The sequence below is a fragment of the Anser cygnoides genome, chromosome 8, assembly GCF_040182565.1.
Source record: "Anser cygnoides isolate HZ-2024a breed goose chromosome 8, Taihu_goose_T2T_genome, whole genome shotgun sequence".
In the NCBI taxonomy this organism is placed as follows: Eukaryota; Metazoa; Chordata; class Aves; order Anseriformes; family Anatidae; genus Anser; species Anser cygnoides.
The window spans coordinates 17,463,946-17,490,339 of NC_089880.1; the positions used below are offsets into that span (position 1 = coordinate 17,463,946).

General features: G+C 38.7%; 1 protein-coding gene across 2 annotated transcripts in view; it reads right to left on the reverse strand.

The window, feature by feature from the left end:
- Positions 1–26,394, reverse strand: part of PKN2 (protein kinase N2) — a 53,909-nt gene that overhangs the window by 23,054 nt on the left and 4,461 nt on the right. For both annotated transcript variants that reach the window (XM_067001213.1, XM_067001214.1), the window contains exon 2: positions 6,147–6,447. In XM_067001213.1, coding sequence (XP_066857314.1) covers positions 6,147–6,447 — 301 coding nt within the window. The remainder of the gene's footprint in view (positions 1–6,146; positions 6,448–26,394) is intronic.

A 26,394-nucleotide genomic window follows, 5' to 3' on the forward strand; every position in this document is an offset into this window, starting at 1 on the left:
ATTTACCAACTTTAGACTTATGATGCAGGCCTCTGCCACTTAAAGATACCAGTCCTCTGATGATGCATGTGGAAGATTGTGGTGCTCCTGAAGTCTCTTTTCATAGCTTTTAAAGATGCAAACCAGCACTCCTCCTTTGCATTAAAACAACACCCAGTTGCAAGTCAAGCACTAATTAGAGATACCACGATTCAGGCTGCCCATGCAGCTGTTATTATCTCCCTTTGCCTGTCTGCACTGTGAAGGTCTAACTATGTCACTTACCTGGGTCATCTAAAGAGTGGGTCTGCACTTGTGGACCTAAATTCCCCTCTACCATTTACTTTAAATGGAGCTACTGAATGTTTTGTTAGTAACCAGCAGCAAAGGAAACTTTTCTGCATTTTTTTAAACACACTTGCAGACTTAATAGCTGCTTGCTAAACTCCTGAATATGGAACAATATGGTTTCTTTACAAATATATATATTTGTTAATTGTTTACTATAATTTTTCAGAAATGGCTTCCAAGAGACTCCTCCCCCCCCCCCACCCCCCCACCCCATTACAATAAACAGCCTGAGGCTGAATTCAGATTAAAGTTTAAGTCAGCCAGTCTAACTGGTCCTATTATGGAAAGTGTTGACAATCTTAGCAGCAGCACTACAAGCTACATCTGTTTCCCTCTCTTTGTATGTCTACTTAGGTTGTAAGAGATAACTAGCCATACCGAAGCGATTATCTATTTGGGTAAAGCACCATACAGAGGGTCTTGAATCTCATCTGGAGACATTTAGTCATCGTCCTGATACAAACACCCAATACATCCATCCAGGTTAAGTGCAAGCAATGGGATTTTATGTGCATGCTTAAAGTTGAACGAGAGTTAAGTACTTACACCAAAATGATACTTCACTCTAGCAGGTATGTAGGAACTGAGGAAAATGACATTCTTTAGTTTGCCAAGCTTGTTGGTCAATAAGGACAGTACAAGACTAGTCACTTTGGATGTGACATTCAAATCCAACTTTGTATAAGGCAGTAATAGCTTTGCTGGGCTATGGATTAGTGCCCCTAGGCAATTTCTTGTTGACACTGCAAATATCAAATGAAATAACGTGTATTTCAAATGAACTAGACTTCATTTCATGTAACTAGGTTACTTTTGCTGAACAGTTATTAATATTGTTGCTTAACACTAATGTGTTTTTTTTTTTTTTTTGCAGCCTGGTAACACACATCCAGGCTGCTGGAAGAGCAGTGATGCTGCTTCCCGAGGACCTGTGATATCCTGTTTTCATGAAAACATACTCATAAGACTTAACTTAAAAGTGATGCTTAATGGATTTTTTTTTTAAAGTGTCTGGACTGCATCAGGATAATGGCAGTTCTCAGTTTGAAATGTTTATCTTGCTCTTCTGAAAACCTCTTCAGTTTGACTGAGTCTTTGCATAATGCTTACCAGCATACACTCCTTGCTTCTAAATTGCCTTTACCAACATTCCCATCTAAACTATATTTATTAGAGTAGTGACAACTCTATTTTTTCTAGACTGCTTCTCATTTCTCTAGGGACTCTTCCCCACATGGTAGGTATATGATTTTTATTTGACAAGCTCAGTGTGAAATCCAGGATCCCATATGTAACTGTCTGAGTTCTGGTTCCCACGCTGCTACGCTATTCAATTAGCAGCAAGTTGGTAAAAAGTTAATTTTAATTTATTTGAGGACTTTTAATTGTAGTGTCTTAACCAACAGAAATACCTGTGATGCATTCAGGCATTGCTAGGGAAAAACAAACAAACAAGCAAACCACCAGAAAAAAAGGCATCTTCATCAGACATGTCTCAGGGAGTCAGATGGTTACAACAGCACTTGAACTAAGCTGTCTCTAAGCCCAAGATGGTGTAACACACACAGAACATCTAGCACTGACCTCCTAAAACCTGCTGAAGTCAAACTGAATTTCAACTGGGTAACAGCAAATTTTAACAACTGAGAAAGCAACAGCTGATTGACTCACACTGCTTCAAGAACATTATTCCACATTAAGGTTCCCAGGAGTTACCGTGACATTCCTACAGATATCAGCATTGTAGGTAGCATCTTCTGTCTAAAAAAGTTACTACCCTGACCAGCTTGCTTGCTACCCCTATCAATTTTCAAGAACTGGTCTTTTTATGGACTTTTTGGTTAAAAAAAAGTAGTCTCTCTTCTGTCAGCTGCTCATATTCTTCAACCTGAGAATGTATTTTCTTTGTGACCTACCTCTTCAGCCAAATATGCTGTGGACAGTTTAAGAGATAGGAGAGTGGAAGAAGAGTGAACTTCAGTCTTTCTGATTTCAGGTTCCGCATGTTCTATTCAGTCTCCTCAATTCCCTCAAAGCTTTCTCTATCATCTCACCTCCCTTTACTTTAGTTCTATGGACCAAATTCATTTCTCTATTTTTACATATCTACAAAAATATGTAGATATATTAGACTTATATGTGTATATATGTTATATAACTTGCATATGAACTATATGCCTAATTAAATCAGAGACATGCTGCAGGTAAGCTAGTTCAACCTTATACCTCATTGAATCATATTGAAAAGCCTAGTCTCTACTGTTTCTTTTTAGACACATGAAAAGAATATCTATTTAATCCATGCTACTCTGTAGAAGTACATTTTCAAGATATGAAATGCCTTCGTGTCTAAGTGTGAAGTAATCATCCCCATGTTATATATTCAAATAAGTCTCAGATATTCAGCAGTAGTGGTCACCAGGCTTGTCCTACTCTGTTATTGCTGCACTCTGCTTCCCTTTTAAGTGCTGACCTACAAATTCTAAAGCCCTGCACCCTAGTATGACTAATGCACTGCATGATAAGGACAGGCCTGGGTACAAAGACTCACTTCTAAAACAAATCTAGATTTACCAACAACCCCATAATGGAAAGTAAACCTACATTATGGTCATAGTTGTTTCTGAATCATACATCAGCTCCCAAGTCTATCCTCACATTCAGTAATATAGCTTTTTTGGCATACTGTACTTTTTGTTTGAAGTTCAATACCAATTCAAGTGGTTGTGAAAATAATTTCCTATGGCATTAGGACATGGGAAGCTTTCAATTCTAGGCAAGCTACCATCAAAATAACTTACTTGAAATGGGCTGATATTAACACATTTTTCTACAGTAGATTCATTAAGATTACATTTTTCATTAAGATTACATTTAATGGTTTTAACATGTTGATTACACTGTACTGATTACAAAATAGTTGGACTACAAATTACTGGTTCGTTAAAAAAAAAAGTAATGTAAGCCACCGCCTGATACCATAAGCAACAGTAAGAGTCACAATAGCTTGTCTGACACTTCCCAGCTCTAAATCTGGAGCACTTCACAAACATATGTTCACACCCACTTTTCAAATACTGGAACTGGAAAAGAATAAATGACTTTTCCAAGCTGCCACTATGAATTTTCAATGAAACAACAGAAACAGTCCAAGAATCTTTAAAGGTCAGGCCTGACAGGTCAAAGGGATCATCATCTTACAGACATTCTCAGTGTTGCTTCTCAATGGATCTCAGTCCTGACCTCACTACTTAGAGCCCTCCATAACCTATGTAACATACTGCAGAAGACTAGGAAAACCTAGGGCCACACACACACAAAAAAGCATAACTATGTAGAGAGAATACAAGCCTTGACTCCCACAGTCCTTCAACCCTTTTTACCTTATTTTCAGTATTTACACTGTGCAGAGTCTAAAAGTTTCCCATATATGTCCTTACCTTTTTAAAAACATTTTAACTGAATCAGAAAAAGGTCAAATACGAGCTAAAGTGAAAAGCTGTAACTCAGAATAGAGCTAACCTCTGGAAATAACTCACTTATACTTGGGAAGCTCACATACTCAGCAATAAATGGTTATTAAATTCACTATATCACTCTGGAGCAAAAGCAAGAATTACCAGACAGGTAGCTGTGACCTCTCCACAGAGCTGTACTGTCAGATGGCAGGGATGTTTAAGGCCATGTCTCTACGTATTTGTTGAATATTATATAAATATTTTATACTTAAGCCAACTCTGCATGTGTATCATAAATCTTATGCTACCAACCTTATTTTGCAAGGGCCTATCTCACTAATAGCTCAAGTCAAAACTGGGACTTCAGTATTAAAATCGGAATATCACCTAGATGACATGCAGCCATTAGTTTGAAATCAGACCAAATGTTTACCGATAGCACACCTCCCCCATGAGTTAGAGACCATGAATGAGGAAGGAGACAGGCAATTAAATTATAAAGCAAACAGCACACAAAAGCTCAATCATTTCTACTTCGGAGGTTTTAGATCATTGATCTAAAAAAAGATATATATGTATTTTTAAAGTAGGTTGCGAAGTATATTGTATTAAAATGGGTCTTATATAAGAATACCTGATCTGATGCTAAATAATTAATATAAAGATCTCCACAAAGTTTTAAGTTTCTTTTCAATAAATTTGTAACCTGCAATAATTGAAATAGTAAAGAAATAATGCACTTTTCTCAGGGCACATTTTAATAATTAAGGTTGTAAAGGCTATCTGCCAACAATGCTTTGAACAGAATAACAGAATAAGAGTTAAAACATAGTATTAAGGGGCTTAGTATGCATCAAAAGCACTTAGAAGCATGTAAGATTAGCAGCTTTGATCTCTTCCATAAGCCCTTCACGAAGGCTCTGGTTGTTGAGCACGAGGCTGGCCAAGCCTGGCTGCTGCTGTTTTCCCAAAAGCGATGGGCACTGCCAGTTTTTTCAGCCATGTACTGCGGCTCTGAACAGCATTGTTTAATTATTTATTTGCACCCAAAGATCTCAATCTCTTTAGAACTAAGTGCTTTCTTAGGGTCTATTGTATTTCCTGAGCCATACACACAGGCAATATTGCTGATTAACTCATTGGGGCAAGTTTTAAAATGCTGCACTGGAAGGGGCGCTCCAATGTGCCATCATCCTTTGCCATCTGTTTTTCAAGTTCCACTACTACAGTGACTTCACACATTTATAACCATACAGATTTTTATATTTGTTTCTACAGAAATTGCATCCAATTTTCTTTCTTCTCCCTTCTTCCTGTTCCTTTAAAAGCCCCACTACTCTCAACACCAAAGATGACTTTCATAAACCTTAGCCAATATGAAACTGAACACTTCACGGCAACTAAAAAAAAAAAAAAACCCTATGTCTATCTATGAAGCATGTTATCTGTATTCCTATCTCATGCTGCAGCAACTACTCTGCCTCGCTACTTCCATTCCCCCCCCCCCCGAATAGTCTCTCTCAAACCTCAAAAGCAACAAATGCAGAGAACACTGTGCAAGTCTACCATAGACACTTCAACACTTCTGTAGCATGTCACAGGGCCAGATAATATGAATTCCTGATACTATGTGCCAATACTTTCCTAATTTCTCACTGTAACCAAGCTTACTTCAAAAATAATGATCATGCAGTCTTTTTAGTCTATTGCCCAAGCTTCTTAAGGCTTGGCATTCACTTTTACGAACGTCTTCAATGGCATGTGTACATTTATTAAGTTTTTGCCAAGAAGAGTCTGTGTAATGTGAAATTACCAGGCTGGCAACACCTCCTAAGTCATTCTGTAAAACTTAAGAAAGGACTGTTTACTTTTACAACATTCCATCTTAAAACACCAGGACTGGTATGTAAAAAAATGTCTATTCAAAATTAATATAAACTCATCATCAAGCCACAGAAAATACTAATTAAAACAACTGCAAAATATTTGAAAAAATGGCAACCCCACTGTGGTTCTTTCATACCAAAATTTGCTCTTACATAGCGAAAAGCTACTAGAAAATACTACAAAGATTGAGAAAATATTTTAATATGGTAATAACCAAAGTGAAGAACAAGCACACGTTAAGTTAGTCTTTAGAGCATCGTCAAATAGTCTGTGAACACTGCTCCCCCAAAAACCAAATTTAAAACTCAAAAGAGACTAGACGTTTCTGTATGAGTCAAAATAAATACGCATACATTGGTGAACAAACTCTCCACCTACGGATTTGCTTATTCCCAGAGCAGCTGTTTCAAGTGAAATGGGCTACAGTTTATCTAAGCTAAGAAAAAAAAATTTCACTATGACGTACGGTACCTGTAACATCTTCTGGATCCGTTACAACAATGTGTGCATTTAACTCCTGTAACTTATGATGTAAGTCTTCTAACTTCTTATTTGATTTTTTCAAAATGTTGTCCACATATGCCAAGTTCTTTTTATCCGTTGTGACCTTCCTGAGGTTCTCAGCTCCCTCCTTGATTTTAAGTTCCTTCCTTATTTCCCGTTTGATTTGGTCCTTTATTTCATCCAGCTTCTGCTGTACCATTGTATCTGAAAAGTCCAACTTTTGGCCAGTGCTCAGATTCTCAGAGACTAGAAGACTTTTGGCATCCCCCTAGAAAGAAAAACATTAATTAACTACCAGAAAATATGGTTACTTGACAACACATGCTGAAAAATTGAAGTGACTAGACTTTTGGCCTCTGTATATTAAATGCTCACTTTGTTAAGACCATTTATTGACCATGGGTCTATATTCATGTTGCCCTAAAGCAACATTATCAGAAGACATTACATGTTAACTGGAGTTACATTTTACAACAGATTTATTTTAAATTTAGTGACATCTTTACTGTGCCTATTTTTAACAGCAAGAGATTTAAATACTTCTGGATTTGTCATGGCTGCCTGCCTGGCATTTATATGCCTCAGAGCTAATGACTCACATTGGTAATTTTCTAGATTTAATTGTGTGCTTTAATAGAGCAAATGGATATAGGAATTAAGACTAAATTCTAACAATTATTAACTACGATGAACTTCTATACATTCATTAGAATATATTTCTTTAGAAAAAAAGGAAAAAGGAAAAAAAACCTTTTCATGATGCTTACAAACGTTTAAGTACTGGCTACTGGCATCTTTATAGACAATAAAGAAGTATCAAGATGCTACTTGAAAGTAAGCTTGCTAGGTTTTTTCTTTAAACACTCAAAGAAAGCCTTTTTTTAAATTATTGGTTTTTAAGTAAATCTTCTTTTCTTTGTGCAGGCAAACTAGGCTGAAATAATAACAATAATAATAAATCCAATGATGAGTAGGAGTTGCTGTAATAAGGGAACAGGGAATGAAATGCCCGGTACCGCTGGAGGTCATGCTTGTCCCTCACAAGTACGAAGAGCATGATTATAGAACCTACACCAAGACAACAACACATGTAATAGTTCTTCCTCTGTGTCGCCTTCTACACGGACCCTGTACAACAAGCAGACACTAGGTCCCACCCACAGCCATAGCGAGAGCTAGCTAAGTGAGTGATGATCAATGTGCCTCTCTCTGAGCTCAGAATGTGATCCGCTGTCGATTCAGGATGTATTTAGTGTACGTGTGGCCTGATCTGCATGCTCACTAACCAAAAGACCAAAATTCCAGTAGATTTTCCTAGACATGATAAAGAAATTGCCTAGATACTTGGGCAGACAGTGAGGTATCTGAAGGGATGATTAGAAATTTAAGTTTTTGGTGTAAATTATTTGTCATCACTATTTGCTGCTCAAAATACCACCATTTGGAAAGGAATTCAAAAAGAACAGCATCAGTCTAATAAACTGTAACAACGTCCCAGAACACATGATCTCTAGATATAGTTTACAGCTATTTGTATTTTTTTTTAGAGACTGAGACTACAGACATGCACATCTTTCTTAAAAAAAAAAAAAACATCCCATCCTAAACAAATAAACGCCACGTGAATAATTATGAAATATTTATAAAAGTCACCATTATAAAAGTCACATTCGTACGTTGATAAAAAGTCAGAATGGTATTCAATGACTTCAAGTACTGATATATTCATTTCAAAAAATGAAAGAAGTGGGAAAGCTCTGAGGTTCTGGTTCTATGACCAACAGCCATAAGGAATCCCCTGCAGCTTTGTGTTACATACTTCGGGGTTTGCTTTTGTAGGAATCTCGGGAAATGAGGGTCATGAAGGTTCTGCCTGGGCCATGCATGTCAACAGATAATGCTGGTCAAAATATTTAAATCTGTGCACATTCCACTGATAATGCCTTCTGTAAGTAAGATTCAATCTTCTAATCTGTAAGTATAGTTATAAAAGTTTACTAACTCATCTTTAGACCCCTGCTATTAAGCCATTTCCATCTACAGCTGTCACTTTTAATACGAAGTTTGTAATTGAAAGATTCTTAACTATTAAAAGTAGTGGGAATCACCACCTTGCCACAGGATTTGTCTGTTTGTGAAAGAGACAACAAACAAGCAATTTAGAAGTGACAAACCAAGTGAGACATGCAAAAGGAAAAAAATCATGCAAATACATATTTAAAGGGCACTCGTGATTCCTGCAAGTACACTTTTGTTAGTGCAGATTCAAATAGATAATTTATTATGCATATGTAGAGAGGCTATTAATAGTTGTACTGGGAAATACGTGACATTGCTTCCATATACAGGCATATAAAGATTTTTTTTTTAAGAATAATCAATAGCAATTAGCAACTAGTACAAAGGTTCATTTGCATCAATCACAAAGAAAACCAACAACCACATGTTGAATGGTGCATGTTGAGAAACAACTGAAACTGAAAATAAAGGTGTATAGCAATTGTTACATAATATGTTGGTGTTTAAATGAGTATGTCCAAATTAGATTACTATCTCTGATTTCCCTGTTTGCTCTAACAGATAAAAACTTAGGGATGTAAAATAAACAAAAAAAAGAGCTTGGAGATTAGCATACCACTATTTAGCCTTTACAAACCAAAATCAAAACTGTTTGTAAATACGAGAACTGTATTTTTAAGTCATGACAGTTTACACTTGCTCTGCAAGAATACGAGATATAAACTTATCATCTTACCACCTTCAAAGCATGATATCCCACTTTTCAAAGCTCACAGGAAGAAAGGTAAATGAAAGACAAAACAAAAAACCTTTTTTCCATAATAGCACCTAAAGTATGCTAACAATATGCCAAGAATGTGCACTTCTCAAACAGAACAATGTAATTAAAATATAAATAATTCAGAAATATTCTAGACTAGGGTTTCCCAAAGTGACTCGAGTTAATTGTTTATCTATTGAACAATAAGATATTTTGTTACAGGGCAGATTTTTAATCCCTCTTTGGCCCAACATCCCACCTGTTAAAAAGAGGTTATGCTCTTCAGTGAAGAGGTTTATGCAGCCCCTGTTCCAGATGCTTAGTGTCTCTAACAAGTCTTCAATTCAATTCAATCTTCACGTTCATTAGGAATTTGCATTCCAGATTTCTAGTATCTAAGATAAAGTTTTCCTCAGTTTGAGCAGTCTCAGCACACCCTCTGTTCCTAGACTTGAAGTTTCAGGACACAGAAGCTTTAACCTGCTGCAGAGACACCAGCAGCATGGATGCAGACACGGGTAGCAGGTAATGTCGTCTGTGCATTTGAGCTGACCCCACAGCACTGACTTTATGAGCTTTATGAGCTGAGGCTATCTATTTCAATGTTGTTACAAAATTTTACAAGGAACTAAGTATTTATACATACACATATATAATATTGCTTATCTCTCTGTATACATATACACAGACACCACCACCACATGGCTGCCAGTGCCTTGGGATGCAGTGTTTTAAGCCAAGTCCAACAAGCCTGCTATGCTACAAGACCATCAACTTTTTAGAACTACTACAAGAAAACCCCAAGCAAAACCATGGACGATACTGTCTCGTCATCCTGAGTTAATAGCACTTCTGAACTGAAAGCATCCTGTCACCTAGTTATCTAGACATGTCACCAGGCACAAAGGTCACTGGGAAACAAACAGGCAAACACGTTTTGCTGCTGAGGTGCAACGAGGGCTGGAGACAGGACCTCGTGCCAGAGGGATGAGCACCCTCAGCAGTGCTCCATCTCAAAATGGAGCTGATGCCAGGACGGACACCACTGGGCAGAATGTCTCAGAGTTGAGCAAGAGCGGTAAGATCTTCTCCTTTGAGAAAGGTATCTGCCCAGCCCCCCAGCTGAAACTCTTCTAAACTGAGAAATTACTTAACACACAGAGTTCTCCAGCTTTATTTGATGGTACCTGAGTTCACCTATTACAAAAGCCTCTTGTTAGAGTTGATTTTTTTTTTTTTTGAAAAATTCTCCCCATTTGGATAAACTCCCTCCCAGGCTGAGCCTCACATCCTTCAGAAGACAGCTGTTCTGTGCTCTCAGCCTGAAAATTCAGTAATTGGAAAGAAAGATCAGCTGGAGGTGGGGACCAGCTCCTTTCCTTTGCACTGTTCAAGCAGGCATGGGTGCAAAGATGAAAAAAATCATTCACATTTTCTACACCAAGAAGCCAATGTTTTTTGTACAGCTACTTCCTTTACTCTCCCTCCCAGAATCACTTAACATGAAACATCAGAGCATTTCCTCTCTTAAGAAGCAAGTAATGATTAAACCACTCCTGCTGGCCTAACAAAGTTAGATTTTTAAAGCAGCGGGACCTGCTCTAAGACACAAGAACGGGTAGCCAGTTTTTGATGCCCAGTTTCCTCTTTTGAATTCTGGTTGAGCCCTGACTGCTGGTTAGAAGGGAGCAGCCACTCCCCGCTGGGTGGTCCCAGGACTGCCCCCCCGGCAGCACGGCATCCTTCCCCCCCGGTGCCGCACCACCTGCCCAGGACCACTGCTTTGCACCAGCAGCAGGAAAGGGCAGCCGGCGCCCCGTGCTGCTCCCAACAACCTGCTCCTGGGCTGCTGCAGGGAAAGCAGTTACAGGCAGCAAGGCGTACTTCGCAGTGGGAAAGTGCATGTTTAGGAGCCAGACTGGAGATTTCTGAAATATTTCAGCATGTAATGAAACTGAAGCTATGTTTACTGCAATAAACTATCAAGAACCACAAATTAGATATTAGTGCTTTAAAAAGAGGAAGTGTGTGTGAGAGAAACAGACGAGGAAACCACATATGTAGCTGTCCTATTGCAATGGTCTAACGGCTCGACCTCACTTTGATTGCTGGCTCAGAGACCAGCTACTTGCACAGACGAATGCTAGATGCCAGCCTTCAATTTCTGTACTCCTGGGAAATCTTTTAAGTATAGTTGCTGAAAATACTGGGTAGTGGTCTGAGCACATCTTCTAATAATACACAAAGGCTGTTCTGGCTGATGCGGTGAGAGACACCAGCAATGTTGTTTATGAAAAACCATCAAGTCCCTGCACTTTTTCTCAGGTCAACTCTGAACCAAATAATGGATGAGGCAAGGGCCTTGACAAACTGGATTTGTCTCAATGATGGAACTTGATACTGCCGAACAGAAGAAATTACTGTGAAGGTGAATATATGCAACTGAAACAGATTGTCTGATAAACTGAATGACTTCCAATTTAAAAAGAGATCCTCAAATTGCCACAGCTTAGAAAAAGATAACCCTAAAATCCTGGGCATTAATAACTGCCAAAGACTTGCTTCTAACAGCACCGTACAGCGGCACTGGGTGATCCAGTGTTCACCTGAGAGAATATCGGACAGGGTGAGAATTCAGATTGCTGAGTTCTGGCAGGAATTCTTACAGAAACCTAAGTGGGGCCTTAAACTACAGCATGTTTAACACCTGCTGAGTACTTATGCACAATATTATTTACACTTCACATTGACTTGCTACTAACACACACTCAATCTGCCTTCAGGAAAAAAAAGCCATATCAGAACTCACGGTAAAACTGAGTACATTTTTCCTAAAAGTATTACCATTCATTTTTATATACCTTTGAATTATAGGTGCCATTTTATTGTCTATTACAGTCTGCTGAAAGAATAAGAAATCCTGTTTGACAAGTACAGTCAAAATGTTTGGTTGTTTAATGCAAGCATATTCATTTCAAATAGACAAAGATGAAAATAATCTCATGTATAATTTAAAAAGTTACCATAATCCAGAAAGACTAAATGTTTATTCATTTTTCATTTCATTTTGAGGAGCTGGAAATACAGATTTGGAACTATTAGGTCTCTCAATATAATTTTCTGAATAATCTTTTTTTTGGGGGGTGGGGTTGGAGTTGTTTTTCTGAACTAACTGCCAAAGGTCCCTGAAGCCCTCTAAGAGTAATTTCTGAAACTACAGTAGTCTTTGATTTTAAGAACAATGTTAATCAATTGCAAACCTTGTCCTCTCCCCCTCCCCCTGAAGTCATTCAGAAAACCAGATGTGACAGCTTGTCTGGATTACTGGAACTACATGGACTATTTCCTCCTGCCCAGAAGCAAATGTGATTGTGGTCAAGATCTCAGCACTCACCCAACGTCAAGAACAAAAAAACCTTGAAGGCTTAATAGATTTTGGCATTAGTTTGCTGTGCTAACATGTCGCAAATCAGGATTTAAATTTAATCCAAGTCACAGCTCTCTTCTTTGTAACAAGAGGCTGCTTAAGGTACAAATAACTGCAGTGCATTGCATTACACATGGATAAATTCAAGTAGGACACTCATTAAATGGGGTCCAATTCCTCGGTGCATACAGTGAGGGCCTGGCTGCACCTATCAGAGACGTAGTACGTACGAAACTTGTTTGTTCAAATAGGGATGTCCCACCTACAGCCCTCAATCAGCGGGTCCTGTCTGCCCCTCTCCCATGTTGCCCCCATGAATGTCCAGTAGAGAAGCCTGGCAGCAGTGGGGCTGCAGCAAACAGCCTCAGCTTGCACCAACAGTCCTGCCTCAGCCCCAACAGGTATTAAAATTCCCTATGATGTTGTTCACCATGTGAACACTATACTGGGAGGGTTAGAAACAACTGCTGGTGCTCCCAAAGCCACCTTCTCAAGCGGTACTTTTTCCTTCCCTTCTACGTCTAAAAAAGCCGCCAAAATAAAACCAAAACTAAACATTCAGCAATTGTTTGTGCAGGGTTCCTCGCTACTGTCTAGGCTTCCAGCCACAAGCGATGCCCGACTAGGCCAAAGCTTACTGACTCAAGCAGTACGCTCCCCAAAAGGTTCGCCTGCAGAGCTGGAAGTTGTGCCAGTGCCGTGCCAACGGCAATCACAGCAAGCAGCAGAAGAGAGCTTCCTTTCTGTGGCAGGGGAAGGAAACGTTTTAAGAAACATTGCCTTCAGCTGCTTCTCACTGCAGCAGCTCCTGGAGGCTTTACACTAGAAGGACCTGCAAGAAGGCTTGCAAAGAAAGGACATTAAAAGAACCACCCCCAGCTTCCTTCCTCACGACAGCAAGGACTTGACAAAGGCTCTAGCAGAGCACGAACAGTGAGCACCTGCATCTGAAATCAGCAGATGGCCACACTGTCCAAGAAACATGACTGCATATTCTGGCAACAGGCACCGTACAGATACTCCAGCAGCTTCCCAACTTCTGTCTGTAACTTGCAGCTCCCAATGAAGAAGTGCCAGTGGAGCCTGGCAGAGTGGAACCGAACCTTACCCTGCCTACTGTCAGATGGAGGGCAGAAACAATGAATACGGCCTGCTGTCACAGCTTTCATTACGCGTGTCCAGGAACAAGGTCAGGTTATGAAATTAAGCCTGTAATAACATCATTCCTCCATTCTGTTATGGGACCTTGCTGTCTTAGTTTTAATTTAGCTTCTCATTTTTAGGTGCACGTGAAACACTGATGGTATCAGGGGTGCTACTGTAACTGAGTCAGCATAACAAGACAAAGAAGCAGAATACATTCAGAGGAAAATTACATTTAGCATAATTAATATGGTTTCAAACAGACCACACACAGTACTAGAAGCTCTATTAAATGCCAAAATATAAGCTAGTTCTTCCAAGATAAAGGGGAAATGACTTTGTGAACTGTTAACGCCATACTGTATGCTGGAAGTATCTCCAATAATGATATATCATAGAATTGTGCCCAGGAGACCGAAGTAATTCCCCCTGAAATGCAGCCTCGCACAGATGCATTCAGTAAAAACACTGAAATAATGATTTTTCATCTAATTCCTGTAACATTATAATAGCACGTATTGATAATTCGATAAATGCACACAGTCTGGTTTAAAAGATGAGGAAAAACAGGTGGATTAAATGACAGTTTGATAAATGAAAGAGAAGCAAGTTCAAAGAAGCATATGCATTTTAAGAAGAAAAGAAGTCCCTTAGTCAGAGATGCTGAACTACAGCTGGATATTTAGCGTACTGGACTGGGAAGCAAAAATGGGCTTACACGAATGTCGTATCTCCTAGGGACAACAAATGAATTCCATGCACAAACTTGATCTTGCATTTTCCAAATTTAAACTGAAAAATATAATCTTTTCTGACAGAATATGGTAAAAGTATCTTAATATCTATTTCACAAATAAAGTAAAGACTGGTAAGTGGCAGAGAAATCAATATTTCTGTGTGTGTGACAGTGAGGCTACTTTGAAAAGATTTTTTTTCATTTTAAAACTAACAGTAAAAGTAAGCACTGAAAGAGGGTTAGGTTTTTTTTTTAAAAATACACTTTCAGATAAACAGGGAGTCATTGCTTTCTTCATGGGACCATCTGTAATTTTCTCTATTATGTGTATATATATAACATCTTCATCCTAATGGCCTGGAATTATTTATTGAATATATACAATAGGTACTTCTAAGATAAGGACTGTATTTTAATATTTTTGCCAAACAAATACTACATACAGGCGTGTATGGTATCTATTTCTTTCAGAAATTAATATGCATTCTGACCAACTGTTAGGGATGAAAAGTTATGAGAGAAGTTCTTATCACTGGATTTGCCTCAATTTGCCGTGATTGATTTCCCTGTAGTTACATGAAGCTCAAGAATGGTGCAAGCAGTTATTTTACTGCTCTGAAATGCTTTGAGTTCAAATACAATTCTGAAGTAACAGAACTATTTGATACGAAACTAAGTTAATGCAGATGTTGTACAGAGAATTTGCCTCTAAGTACACGTAATACAGAAGCTAGTAACCTGTCCACAAAAGACAACCACTCTCCCCATTCCCCAAATAAGCAATAACCATAGTCAAGTATCTGTTGAAGTAGGTGTTGAAGTAAACACCTAAGATAAAGCATTCCTGCTGCTACAGAAAGTTAGTATAATTGTTTTACTTCACCCCAATATAAATACTCTTACCGATGTCTCATAGACAATATCTACCTAATTTTGTCTAACATTCAGAGCAGAGTAACGTTAAATATATAGGTCAAGATGTTAAGAAAAAATAGTAATACGATATCATACAAGCTACAGGATATGGTATTTTACTTGGTGGAAAAGATTTTGAAAGGTAAAAAGGTCAGTTAATAGACATGAGTCATAATCATACCATATGACTTTGGTAACTCCTCCTCAAATACAATGTACGCTGTACAAAGGTTATACACTTGGGCACGTGTCCAAAGCATATACTCACCTTAACGCAAAGTTACCATTGCAACCACCCATTTTCAGTGGCTGTAATGTTAGCATTAAGATAAACATGTATGCTTAAATTTCTACCTGTGAAGTTTTAATCACTAAGCAGAAATATCAAAATAGCACAGTATAAAAGAAAAAAATAATCAAAACCCCAGTTATTAGTACTTAATGACAAACAGGCCTAGTCCCATTTGTAGGGTGGTTTTCTTGTATTATGGTAAAAATGAATTATATAACTGTAGCTATTATTTAATTAAAATGTATTATTATTAGCTAGCTCAGATAATTCAGACTGACCATTCTGCCCATCCACAAATTATAGTATCAGCTGTTACCACGTCCTGTAAGTTGCGGTACATAAAAGCGTTCCATGTTCCAACTAAAACTGCCGGAGAAGAATGCTATAATGCCTTACTACAAACAGAAGTCAGTACAATTTGGGACTTCTCTGTACTTTCAGTGCAGGTTAAAAAATTTTGTCACTGAAATGATGCGAAAGAAATCCTCAGGTAATAAACAGGAATTTCTCAGTAACACAAACAAACGTCAGGACACTGGTAACTGTGATTGGAAAAAAATAATCTTTGTTTCTGGCAATTCCAGCTTCCAGCCCAGACAACTGATATGTTAGTCCATTTAACTTCTCTATATTTTAGCAGAGCTATTTTTAGCCATTGCAAAACTAATGGAAGAGCTGAGAGCCTACATTCCACTCTAATTGAGCCATCATGTTTAGCGGCCAACTATTTTGTACATTATAAATGCAGCAATACATATCAGAGATAATACTAACATCTGTTTTAGGAGGCAACAAGCCAGGTGGCTATATACAAGATCTTGGTGAAGGGACCAGATTTTTTTTTGCTTTCTAGGACTGTTTAGCAGTGCTTTCACTACAGCTTGTGGGTTCCTCAGCTTGGTAGCTGAATCTTTTTTCTTGTTTTGAAACAGGAATGGCATGTATACTTCGATTTGTACCAAGGAACTATGCTGTAAAATTAAGGACTCTTTCACAGCTGTTATCTCTGAAGTTAGTTAAGAGAAAGCTCACACCCTCCACTCCAACCAGCTGAAAAAGCTGCTGCTGTTAATCTCCAGCACTGAAAGAAAGATGGAAAAGCCTCCTTAAATCCTTTCCTCATCTTTTCAGGTGGCCAGCGGGAAAACAAACAAACAAAACCCCCAACACACACAAACCAAAACCCCTCACGTTTCAGTATCAGGGTAAGTGTTGTTGCCACACCCAAAATTCCATCTGCAGAGATGCAGGCATCTCATTCCATGCCTTTCCAGTAAAAGTTTATGGATGAACAGTGAGTTATTTATAGAAGCATTACTTCACATCCCCATTTGTCTGAGACTTCTACAGAGCATCACTGATGTATGCTGTGATACATTTGAATAGTGTTTTTGCAATCCTTTTTTCTCTGACCTTTGAAACATGGTATGAAATTTCTCAGTAGCTCTTTATGTCCAGTTTGTATTTAAGAATTCCCTAGGTATTACAGAAATCATGAAGAACCAGAAACCTCTCGTAACCTACAATACAAACAAGAAGAAAATTTTCTGACAACTGCTTCATATGCAAAAGCTGTGAGAAAGAGGCAGGTGATTTCACTTACTGATTACGTGGACTACACAAAGTCTTAATACATTTACATTTCAAAATACAAATCTGCTTATGGGTTTTGTTTTTAAAGCTTTCTACATTTTCTGTAGTTTTTAGGAGCCCTGATCCCCTACTGACCTACAGCACAGTAATCCAAATCGTCTCTTAAACAAGCTGTTCTCCACTTTGCATACACACTTGTGTAGGGCTCTTCCATCAGCTCTTGTTACCAAGTCTCAATATCAGCTAAAATGAAAATGGGAAGTATCAGTTTCCAAATAACCAATGCACCAATGAGACCTCTAACAATTATAAAACAGCATAGAACAAGAGCTTTTACATGCATCATGTATACGTAGCCCATAAAAGTAGATCTTCCTGGGTATGCTATAAAACTGAGCTTAAGTAATGATGGCCCCCCCAAAAAAGTCACCTTACAACTGCATTAAACTTGGGGAATTATATATTGTTTTTACACCGTTTAGTATTCAGAAAGCCCACAATGAGGTATACTTGCTAGTGACTTCAATGTACTTCCTTTTTCAGACTGGACACTAATATACATACATTTTTGTGTGCTTTCCAGCATCAATCACGTTCAAGACCCCATTCATATGATATTTAACCTCTTTTCACCCTAAATTCACCTCTTTTTAAAGACTCATCCTTTTTTTTTTTTTTCAGGGCATATCTACACAGTAGTTTTCACACTTTTTTTTTTAAATGTTCTAGGCATATTTCTTGCAAATATTTCGGTCTAACAGATTTTGACATGCTCATAACTTTTTAAGAATTTCCACATCATTCCAGTTCAGAAGCATTTTAGTTAGCATTCCGAGAAAACCTTCAGTTAAAAATCCAAACTGTAGCATGTAGATTTTGTTAAACAGTAGGGGAATATTATGCTTATTAACAACCAGGAGCTACGAAGACTACTCTAGATATGACATTCAGCAAAACCTTCAAGGAGAAGTCCTTCAAGCTAAAGAAAGAAATCTATTTATGGTTGAAGTTTAACCTGCTGCGCTCCCCTGAGTATCTACTGTGTATTTCCCTATAATGAGCTATCTAATTTGAAGCATGCCTTCGTTAGCAGACGGAAATACACAAACTAACTTTTGACTGAAATACCATCAGGAAGATGACTTCTACTCGATCAAACAGAGCAGCACATTCTGACTCAACACATGGTTTCAGGAGGCTGCATCTCCCAGCTGTATTTGAAAGAAGGGGGAGCATGGGCGTGCACCAAGGCTCTCTCAAGCATTCTAATAAAGATGTCAAGATGCTAAGACACAAGAGAAAAATAAAGGTCAGTCCCAATAATAATAAAAAATAAAATGACAAAAATAAATGTTGGTCTCAATCTGTCTATAGCATCATCTAAGATAACACATGCTGTTTAGCTCACGCTGTCACCCTCTCAACTGTACATTTTCCTGACCTCTCTGAACGTTACTGGTTTCTTTTTCACACCCTTCCCACTGCTTTACCTAGACAGGATGCAATAAACAGATGTTAAATAAATATTCTGGGGTACAGCCAGTGCTTGAGTGCACAGGTTCTCCCCATTTCCCAAATGTGCCAGAACCACACTAGCCCACTCCTTCTTCTGCCAGCCATAAGGGAGGAAGGGCAATCGTCCCCAGTGTATCAGTACATGCCACTGATAGGCTTCTCGCTGCTCTAACTCAGATTTGCCGGAATCTCCAGCACACATACTTGACTATGTACTAAGCTTCAAGTATATTCATTGCAGTAAAGAAACACTTAAATACTTTGGGACAGTAGACAGCTTAATTTATAACAATGGAAAAACTCATAAAAGTAATTAGAACATCTGACGTTTTCAACATATATGGTTAGCAAAGCGCAAGACAGAAATTAGAGATGGAAATCTGCAGATAATACTATGTGCTAGATGCCAGTAGTTCAGTTTAAAGTGTGCTTATTTGAACAACTGCATAAACTTTAAACTGACAGTAAATTAACTCAAGTAAATGCAACAGACAGGAAGACAGAAATGAAAAGGCTGAAGAAATGAAAATCTTACTTTCAAGTCCATAAGCAGTATTATCTACTATAGAAAGGAAAGAGTTACAAAAATGGGAGGCAACTTACAGCACTTGCATCTCCCTTGCCTTTCTTTCATACCCAAGGTCATCTGGTTCAAGACTCAAATTGGAGTTAAAGAAACCAGTTCCCATGTGTGTGGCAGCTGCTGCCCTGCCTGTGTCACTGAGTTACTCCCATCAAGAAGAAACACTTCAGAAAGAACACTTTAATATTAGTGCTGGCTGCTAGCCTGCAAAATAGAAGATGATACTTAATGCTACTTTACAGCAGAGCCACATTCTTCTTCCTTCTGCCCTTAAACTTCTAAGGATTTTTTAAAAATATTTGTTAAAGTAGTTTAATTAAAGCTTGAGAATACATTCCCTCTTTTGTACAGGATTCCAGTATAGGTAAACATCAGTTTTGAAGGAATCTAGGTTAACTATCATAATTAACAACAATTTGTTGTAACATACTGTAAAATGCAGAAAAAAAAACAGAATTCAGGAAAGGAGTTTGCCCCCCAAAACAAAAATCAGCTTTTGTTGAATGGCACGCACGTTGTCACAGATACTCATTTTATATGAAATGCGCACATACAAAATGAAAAGGAAAAAAGTCAGATTCAGATATTAGTTTGTGAAGTGGTTTATGTATTGTGGGATCATATTTGAACTAACTTGATAAAGACAAAGAATTAAAACTGATTAAGTTTTTCTCCCAGCTGATAAATACATAGTTTGACTCTGGCTAACTGGTATAAGTCAGGAAGTAGAGAACAAAAAAAAAGCCACAACTATACTAACATTACATTATTTTGAAATTTAAAATGGTCCTTTAACAAAGTTTCATGCTTCCATCCCTTCAAGAGAAGACTTAAGACACAAATACTAGCAGCTTAAAGAAAATCATTAAATAATGGGTTAAGTTTCAAGAACAAAATTTAAATCATCTTCCTGAGGTTCTCCAATTATACAGATATTTGAATTTGCAAATGATAACTTTCAACATCCAGTCATTCTCAGCCTAAAACACCAGCTTCATATGAGCTTATTTATAAGCAATAAACAAAGTCAAATATTGAAGAAAACATGCTTCCATTAAAGGAGATTGCCGAGTCCAAAATGGGCAGCAGTTCAAGAATGCTACACTAGTAGTCAGGCATGTACGATTTACAGTACTTTTACTTTTCTACTGCTGCCACTAAGTTTAGAACATGCCCTACAAAAAGGCCTTGCTGATTTTAAAGTGCTCTGCAGATCTGTAGTACGCTTATTTTGGTACTTTCAATACAGGCCTTTGAGACCTTGCCTTCAGCCTGACCGTCTTCCATAATCTTTTGCTAGGAGTTAGCTTACCGTGTTCTCCCCTCACGCCATCACGCCCAGGCAGTTACTCATGTACTCCAAACGGGCTGTCAGTAGGATACCTCGTCACTAATGCAGAGAGCGATGATGTACTTCTGTCTTTTGTATTTAAAAGAAGCTGACATTTCTTTGTCATCATTTCTCTTATAAGTGTAGCCTACGCAATGCAAGAATTAGGGAAGAAATAATCCTGTCATGTCACGTGCAGGCTTATCTATGCAGGGAACATTCTCCTACAATGCATGCTACTTCATTGTTTTGCAAAATTTTACCACAAAAATAAACATATGAAGTTGAAAAGCAATGGATGGCTTTACACACCGTGCTTGTAAAAACAAAAAGCCAGGCCACACAGTCATCTTTTAAGTTCTCAGGACAAGTTTGGGAGGCTTCTGGATTTGTGTTACTTAAGAATCCAAGTGATAATATGCAGCACAATGATGAAAGAGCAATTTCAATCACACATCTAATAATCTGATGTGAACAGTGAGTCATAAATCTACCATAACAGGGGCTATGCTTTTCTTACTGGGAAAGAGAAATAAGAGAGGTGGGCAGAACAGAACTAAGCAATTTTTCTTCTGTTTTATTTTTGGACTGGCAGAAAGTTTCTCGCCCATGTTACACAAATAAGCCAGTTGCTAGTAGAGCACTTCGGAAGATTTTGAAAAACCAAAATTTCTCCTTGTTTATTCGGAAGATAATGCTCACCCCAACAGCACAACTCAAAAAAATCATGTCCTAAATTCTAATGGCACTGCTGAGTTATGACAAAAAAAACCAAAAACAAACAGCTTGCCAATGTGTACAAGGAAGAGGAGAAAGAACCTGATAATTTCATGAATGAATTCGACACCATCAGAACTCGGAAAACATTTATTTTGCTACCTCAAATTCGTCATTTCTGTACTATATGTTCAGGTCTTCCCTGCCCCCCCCCCCCCCCCCCCGTTTGGCTACACCTTTGATGCACAGCATCAAACTTATATGCAGGATTTCAAAGTCCTCTAAGTGCTTATTTAATTGATGCTCATGACCATTCAGAGGTATTGTTATTGCAATCATTTTTTTCTCCTACTAAATATTCAAATGCCTCACAGCTATTGACCTATGTAATAACAAACGTATCCACACCTAACTGTAACACGCTTCACTTTCTTTATGGATAACTAATGTTATTTATTTGCACAGTAACTTTTCTTCACTCCAAAATTTGATCCTAACTGTTTTAATCGTATACTTGCTTTTTGTTTAACTTAGTTACAGAAATAACAAAAAGACTCATGATTTTTCAAAACTACTCTTTGCCCTGGGCATGTAAAAGCTTTAACATGAACTGCTGAAGGCCAGTAAATATAGTCGTGGTAATACCCCCACATACTCCTAGCGTACTGCTACAAAACCTTAACACTGTTCTCAACCTTTGACATTAAGCTAGATGAAACTACACCTTCCATCCATGCACGATGCACAAATCAATCCTATTTTCAAGGCTCTCTCAGACAAAGAGGTTCTTACGCTCCCATGCAGCATGCCACGAGACCTTCTGCTTGAAGAATGCGAAGACAGAAAAGAATTGCCACTGACAGGCCACGGATGTTCATTATCTGTCTATCCATCTGCAGCAGAATTGGACTGTCTTCATAGTGCCTAGCAAAAGCCACATACACAGAGTAAATCTGTCTGCATCGGGCCTGTAACCTGATAAACATTTTACTGCATAAACCAGCATTGCTGGGAAAAAAAAAGAAGAAAGAAAAACACACCAAAAAAACCACACAGCAGAAACCCAACCCTGAAGAACCAGCAGTCCTAACCTCTCCTAGAGGCTTGTTCCTGCCTCAGACTATTCCCTGACACATGCCAGTGCAAACCTTTATAGGGCCACATCGTGAATTGGACTGTGAAACTGATCTGGCTGAAAACTGATTTAGGAAAAACAAAACCAAACCACCAAATGAACACCAAATCAAAACTAGCAACAAAATCTGTTCGCTGTATAGCTGTTTGTGCAAATGCAAAGCAACACAGCATGGCACAGAACCGCTTTTAGCAGCAGCACCAGCTGACAAAGTCTGACACGCTCTCTGAACAGCCTCAAGTCTGTACGGGCAAAACTTCCAGTTATAGCAGACAGCGAGGACAATGAACCAACTAGAACTTTTCCATCCTAAATTTATCACAGATTTGCCTTGTGTCTTAGCAATCTACAACAATAAAACAAACTGAATCGACCTTTTTACAGTTTTCAAATATACATATCATTCAGTTCCTAAGTTCAAAAGCAAACTACGGTGCCAGTGACACACTAAACCATATCATTATTTCTTGCTTAATAAAGCTGTTTGTGTTTAGGACCTCAAAACAGAAACAAAGACATAAAAACCTTTTTTCTGCTTCTTTCAGCCACCAACTCCCAATTTCTCCTCAAATTACTAGAGGTTCACATTTTTAAAAAATATACATACTTAAGTATATTGTACACTATGGGGATCTTTACATGCTCTGAGTATTAATTTTTAAAAGATATAAATGAAGCTCTTACATTCTGAGACCTGAACAACATTTTCCATGTTTAACGCCCAGCACTAATTCAGAAAACTACTCCTGCTGTCTAGTGGACTTACAATCCACATAAGTTCTCCTTTCTGACCTGATCTGCTTTTAAGTACTCCTGTCATGTTAACAGCCCCACATCATCCTCTAGATTTATCCTGGAACTTCGGGGAAAGCTGTTCCCTGGTTCCTCTCAACATAAATAAAAAAAACAGCCATCGGTTCTGCTAATTTCATTATCGGGTTCTTCTGTTTAACACAATTTAAATATCTCTGAGTCCTTGTACCATGTTGTGGGACTGCAGCCATTTGAAAACCCTCAGCAGAAACCCAGTTTGCTTCAGCGCTCACTACCACACATGACACTGCAGACGTGAAACAGATAGGCCTTCAATTCAAGCTCTCTGATCTGTATTTATGTAGAGAACGAAGGAGGAATTCTCCGTCATTTAAAAACCAACACGTCTCCAATGATGTAGGAAGGCTTACAGAAACCCACATGAATTGGAGGCAGAAAAATCTAGCTAATTTACCCACGTCTGTGTTTCTTTTCTTTTAAAGAAGAAGAAGAACAACATAGCCCAGTTTTCTGGATTTACTTAACAGGCCAGAGCACACTGGGTCCTGCCACACATCGGCCTTTCTTTATAGCAAAACCCAAACAAACAACACCCCCTCCACAACAATAACAAAAACACCCTGAACAGAGGAAGATTTGCATGTATTAATCTTCCATAGCCCAGCCCTTCCTCAATCATTTCTTATTTGGTACCTTCGGGTTATTCCTCCTCCTGATCAGGCTGCACTGCCATTCTCCACCACCCACAACACACACTCACATCCCTCAGTCCTTGGAAGAGATTTCCAGTCCGACACCTGTGAAGCCACTTCCCTCCAACACTCCTTCAAGCAATCCTTTGCTACAACACGTCCCCAAACGAATGGCTGAGGTGCTGATGCTCAGGCACTACTACCTATATCAGTGCTTGCTCTTCCTCCCTGAATTTACATCATTTTTTGCACGCTTTCTTGTGTAAGCTCTTTGAGGACAGACTCTTACTCACTTTTTGTTAAGCAAAGCCTAGATCCCAACCCAGAACGAGAGCTCCCAGACACCACAGTAACACAAATAACTGTCTATAATGGTAACAAAGGCCTTTAGTATAGACACAGTTGTCCTAGCAGAGCTACACTTATGCTGATGTTCCTGTTTTCTCCCTGGTTGCCCAGCAGAAGTAAGAAGTACGCTGACAAGAAGAGCGGTTTGCCATCACGGTGCACCCACGCCAGAAGCGCTCTGTGCACCGCTGCAGCAGCGCTCAGGAACCACGACCGAGGCAGCCATGACTTTCACACCCAGCACAGGAACCCGCATCTGTATCTAGCGCCGACAAAAATAGAAGTTGTGGCTACATTCTTAATCGCAATCAAACTACCACTACTTCAGGGTCCAACAAGAGAGCCACAGCGACTGATCACCCGCCCTCTCCATGAAGGTAAGCGCCTCGCTGGAACAGCTCGCTCACCGCCTCTTCTGTTACCACTCCCAGCAGAGCCGATCCATGCAGGGGAACGGGACTTTGCAGCTGCACGCTGTCCTGTTCAGATCAGTGTCTGCTCACCACAGACCTCAGCCATATCCCCCATGCCAGCTGCCAGAAGTTGGGCTGGCAAAGTCAAGGGATGCCACAAAACTGTACTGGTCTGACACAGTCACGGGATTCCTGAAGGTTCTGGAAAGCATCCCAAAAAGCACCACGAGAAAACCCACAGAGCAGAACGTCGCTTCATAGGATGCACGCCGAGACCGCCATACAAATAATTCAAATCACTGGTGAGCTGTCAAACGCAGTAAGCAACAAGGAACTGCAAAATGGCAGTAACAAAAAATGGCAGAGACTTGTGTCAGTGTGACATAATTACATTGCTGCACTCCAAATAAACAAACTAATCAGATATAACATTACTGTAAGGACATGCCCAATGCATTTTGACTAATGGTGCTATTAGTTCCTGTTTCCATGTAGTACTTCTGAATTGTATCTCAAGGCAGCAGAAATTTCGGACCTTACAAGATAAATCTCATTTCTGTGGTGGGGGGAAAGGAAACAAAAAAAAAAAAACCACATTACTAGCAAAAAAGTTATTTTCCTTATGGTAGGAACTGCAGACTTAGTTTTCAAAAAACAAAACAACAACAAAAAACCGTAATACAAAAATACAAACCAACACACCAATAATTAAAGCTTGCTTCAAAATGCCATATAAATGCCTTGCTTGTGCTACACAGAAACTATTTCACGAGAGAAACTTCAGCTCAGTCTGTTCCTGAACTCATTTACTTACTAGATCCACGAAGGGAAAATATTATACATACATATTTAAAATAAAAAACCTACCACCAACCAATTTGTACTGGTTGTACAAGCAATCCTGGAAAAAGCAAAAAAGAAAAAGCAGGCAGAGCCCCTTGAGCTGCATATAACCCACCATAAGGCTTTATTCCTCTGAATCTAAGCAGAGGCCATGTAATGTCTGAGCCTCTAATTCAGCAAAGCACTGAGACACCGAAGGAAGAGATTCCTAATCCCATTATTAAGCCCTTAAACCACCGTTCCCCAATGTAAAGGACATGTTTATCTAGTTATTCTGCTACAGATTTTAGGTTACGTTATAATGAATGACCATTCAGCGTGTAAAACTTTTCCAGCAGAGCTATTAAGCATACTGTAACTAAATCTACTTTTCTACTACCCGTCACTAATGATTTATTTTCAGTTAAAATAACAGATCAGGGTCCTAGAAAGACATCTGCTCTGACAAAGAAAATTAAGTCAAACGTATACAAGTCCACATCATACATAAACCTGTAACATTAACAGGCAGACTGACAGGATTCAGATGTGGAAGAATAAAAAAAAGACAAACGCAAAACAAAAACCAAACCAAAAGCCCTACCCATGCACCTACCTAAAGGTATTTTAAGGACTGTTTATGTTCCACCGAGGACAGGATGTATATTTTACTAATACAAATTTTGAACAGAGTACTGTTTAAAGAGTAATATATATCCACAAATGGAAAAAAACTGAAGTGCTTCCCTAAATCCACCAGTTCTGGAAGCATTTGTAGGGAGCTGAGAAGTCCAAGCAGCTGTACACACATTTTCATGTCTAAACTGCAATAGAATGGTTTAGGATAATTTCACCTGAATGTGACATTTCCTTGTTCTGAAGAAACAAGAGTAATTCAAAATTATCTGAGGCTAATCTGTCCTAGCTGAACAGTATTTGAAGGTAGTCTTACTGCTGAATATCCAGCCTAATTATAATGTCTGTTCAAAACAAATTAATTA